Source organism: Priapulus caudatus, unplaced genomic scaffold, assembly GCF_000485595.1.
Source record: "Priapulus caudatus unplaced genomic scaffold, Priapulus_caudatus-5.0.1 Scaffold1196, whole genome shotgun sequence".
NCBI classification, from domain to species: Eukaryota; Metazoa; Priapulida; class Priapulimorpha; order Priapulimorphida; family Priapulidae; genus Priapulus; species Priapulus caudatus.
Genome location: NW_014578257.1, coordinates 41,050 through 44,704, shown reverse-complemented (window position 1 = coordinate 44,704; position 3,655 = coordinate 41,050). Strand labels below are relative to the sequence as shown.

General features: G+C 48.5%; 1 protein-coding gene across 1 annotated transcript in view; it reads right to left on the bottom strand.

The window, feature by feature from the left end:
• The window catches only part of LOC106815767 (E3 ubiquitin-protein ligase HECTD1-like), a gene marked incomplete at its 5' end in the record, with an annotated part of 54,161 nt that overhangs the window by 17,961 nt on the left and 32,545 nt on the right, over positions 1-3,655 (bottom strand). The window contains 7 exon segments of the mRNA XM_014820273.1: positions 3-99; positions 399-552; positions 841-985; positions 1,474-1,652; positions 1,752-1,965; positions 2,408-2,528; positions 3,156-3,298. Of these exon segments, the coding sequence (XP_014675759.1) occupies positions 3-99; positions 399-552; positions 841-985; positions 1,474-1,652; positions 1,752-1,965; positions 2,408-2,528; positions 3,156-3,298 (1,053 nt within the window).

Genomic DNA, 3,655 nt, shown 5'->3' with positions numbered 1-3,655 from the left:
TGCGGGGATGAGCGCGGCGAATTGCCTCTTCAGCACGTACTCGTCGTCCCACGCTCGCTTCTTAGTCGCCGACCCGCGAACCTCGTACTCCTCCTCCTCCTGCGAAACACACACACACATGCTGCGGTTACCACGGTTACCGCGGATGCTGAGGGCGGATGCCACCATCGTGAGAAGACGTCACGGCATTACAAGTTCCACAGATGCAAGTACAGCAGCTGAATCATTACATACCACGTCACCATGGCAACTATATATATATACATATAAATACATATATAGATGTGAATAGACAGATAGATAGATCGAATAGATAGATGGATCACGACGGCTGGTCAATCGCATAGGAGATAGATGGCGCCACTCACCAGCACCTTGTGATAGATGGCGCCACTCACCAGCACTTCCTCGTACTCGTCATCGTCCTCGTTATCATCCTCGTTATCTTCATCCTCATCCTCATCGTCAGGCTCTGGTAGTTCATCATCATCCTCCAGCTCTGCTAGCAACGCACTCGCTCTACACGTCTCCAAGAAGTCATTGTCACTCTCACTGTCAACAACAAACAATAACAACATCAACAACAACAACAACAACAACAACAACAACAACAACAAACAACAAACAACAAACAACAAACAACAACGACCGACGACCGACGGCCGACGGCCGACGGCCGTCGGCGACCGACGACCGACGACCGACGACCGACGACCGACGGCGACGGCGACGACGACGACGACGACGACAACAACAACAACAACAACAACAACAATGAGGATGTTAACTACAGCAACAGTAGAAATCGAATGAAATCGAAATTGCACAGCAGGGACATACCTTGACGTGGTGGAAGCGAGACTCATCGTTAGCGCCTGTGACAGAGAGGTGGCGCCACTAGCCGCGACGCTGGAGGTAAGAACGTTCGACGCGTGAGTGTTGCTGTTGGTGAGACTCGGGAAGCTCTGCGCTGCGCTCAACGGACCTGCAACACGACGCAACATTGATGCAACGTTAAACCCTGAAACGCAACACAATGCAACATGAGTCAACGTTAAACCCTGACACGCAACACGAGGCAACATGAGTCAATGTTAAACCCTGACACGCAACACAATGCAACATGAGTCAATGTTAAACCCTGACACGCAACACAATGCAACATGATGCAACATTAAACCACGACACGCAACACGAGGCAACGTTGAAACCACGGCACGCAATATGTAACAACACGACACACCAATGAAATACAACGTTGAAACCGCGACACGCAACTTTATACAATATTGAAACTGCGATGTGCAACATGTAACAACACGACGCAACGTTGATACCCGCAACCTGCAGCCAGTAACAAGATGCAACTTTTCTCTCCCTGTTTACTTACACCATCAAACCGCTGAATGTGATAATACGATTGTAGGTGGCGCCACGATTACGCTCGCACGACGTAGGGGGCGCTGCGCTCACCTGGCAAGTTTGACGACAGCGCCAGCCGGACTAGACTGCTTGCATTGTTCACTCCTCCTCCTCCGCCGCGCGCCGGCCCCATGTTGTTCTGCGCGTTGTTGGCGGCGGTGGCGCCCCCTGCCTGGCGGCGGCGGGCGACGGCGGCAAACGTCTCCAGGAGACTGACGGTCGACTCCAGACTGCTCGACAGATTCGGCACGGACACGCTCATCGCGCCGCCGCCGCAGCGACCGCCGGGGGGCGCCACCGCAGCCCCCGCCGCCACCGCAGCAGCGGACGCCTCCGCGCGCTTGCCGGCTGCGGTTGCCGCGGCGACCTTCTCGCGTCGTCGTTCGCTGATGCGCTTCAGAAGAGTCTTCTCCTCGTTGCGACGCTGGTGGTGTTCGTGCGCTGCCGGGAGCGTTGCCCCCGACGACGACGTGCCGCTGGGTCCCGCTGCTGCAGCAGTGGCGCCACCTGCTGGCTCATCCGTCGTCACGACGATCGCCGTCTCTGCAATGCGAAGATCCGTGAACATCGGTACATATTATTAATTGGTGAATATTATTATTAATATCAATATTATTATTTATATTTACTGTTATGATTACTATATATTATGACATTTTAGTTATCACTGTTTATTTTTACCAATTGTTATGATATAATTTAATTATTACTGTCTGCAGCTAAGCAGCCAGTAACCTGAAGGTCACTGTCAGTTATGAATATTGATGTTCTATTATTATTATTATTATTATTGTTATTATTATTATTATTATATTTAAATCATTACTGCCCATTACTATAAATTATTAGAATCAATTATTATTATTATTATATTTTGATTATTACTATCAAAGTTATTTGTCCACATTGATGTAGCTGTCAATGGAACGGACAAGCAAATATCGACGTAACGTTGCTATAAGGGCCTACAGGTGGCGCTACTCACCGGTGTTGACCGACGTTGCCGTGGCGTTGGCGGGTTCGTCTGCCGGGTCGACTGTTACCATTACGAGGGCCTCTGCGCTCGCCAGACTCAGTACGCTCTCCGCCACCGCTTCTGCTGCCGCCTGGTGGAGGGAAACAACACTGTCAGACGTCATCTCTCGTTCACTGCTATACAGGGTGCGAGATGTTTTGTTTGGTTGCATTCCGGAGTTAGTGACAGCCAGGAGGTAAGATGGCCACCGCAGTGTAGCAAATAAATGCCTTATAACAACATCACATGACAATTACCATACTCTAACGTGTGCATGACTATACTTAAACTGTCCTAATCTGTACTTACAACACCAACATTAACAGCATTAATACACTAAAAACATTCTAAAATTTTTTGTGAAATGTCAACAAACTAGCTAACTACTTAACTAACTAACTGAGTAATTAACAAACTAACTAAATAACTAACTCGCTAAACCAATAATTAATAAATAAACAAATAAATATACCATTAAACGAATAGTTACCTAGATAAACAAATGAATATATAAATGAATAACTATGTAGATAAACAAATGAATGAATTAATTAATTAATAAACCAATAAATATACAGTCAGGTATGTGAATAAATGAATTAAGACATAGATAAACATATAAGTACAAACATAAATAAACAAATAAACAAACACAATGCCGCATTGCAACAGCATACAAAACAAGAGCCACATCACCGCAGACAAAATGGCCGCTCACCTTGGAGGTGACCTTGGATGGGAGGCTGTCGGCAGATGCTGCTTGCTCAGTGGCTGCGACCGACGGGAGCTTGCTCTTATCTGCGGCCTCCGGTAGACTCGGGGTAGAGCTGCTCTTACTACGACTAGACACCAACACTTTACCTGAGGGAGAGACAGAGGAATGTGTGAGCGTGTACCTCCCCTTCTCCCTCCTCCTCCCTCCTCCCTCTCTGCCTCCCTACCCTCTCTCTATCCTTCCCTCCTTACTACGACTACACACTAACACGTTACCTGGGGGAGAGACAGAGGAATGTGTGAGCGTGTACCTCCCCTTCTCCCTCCTCCCTCTCTCCTCCCTCTCTGCCTCCCTACCCTCTTTCTATCCTTCCCTCCTTACTACGACTAGACACCAACACTTTACCTGGGGAGAGACAGAGGAATGTGTGAGCGTGTACCTCCCCTTCACACACTTTCTCCCTCCTCTCCCTCTCCCTCTCCTCTCCCCTCCCCTTCACACAC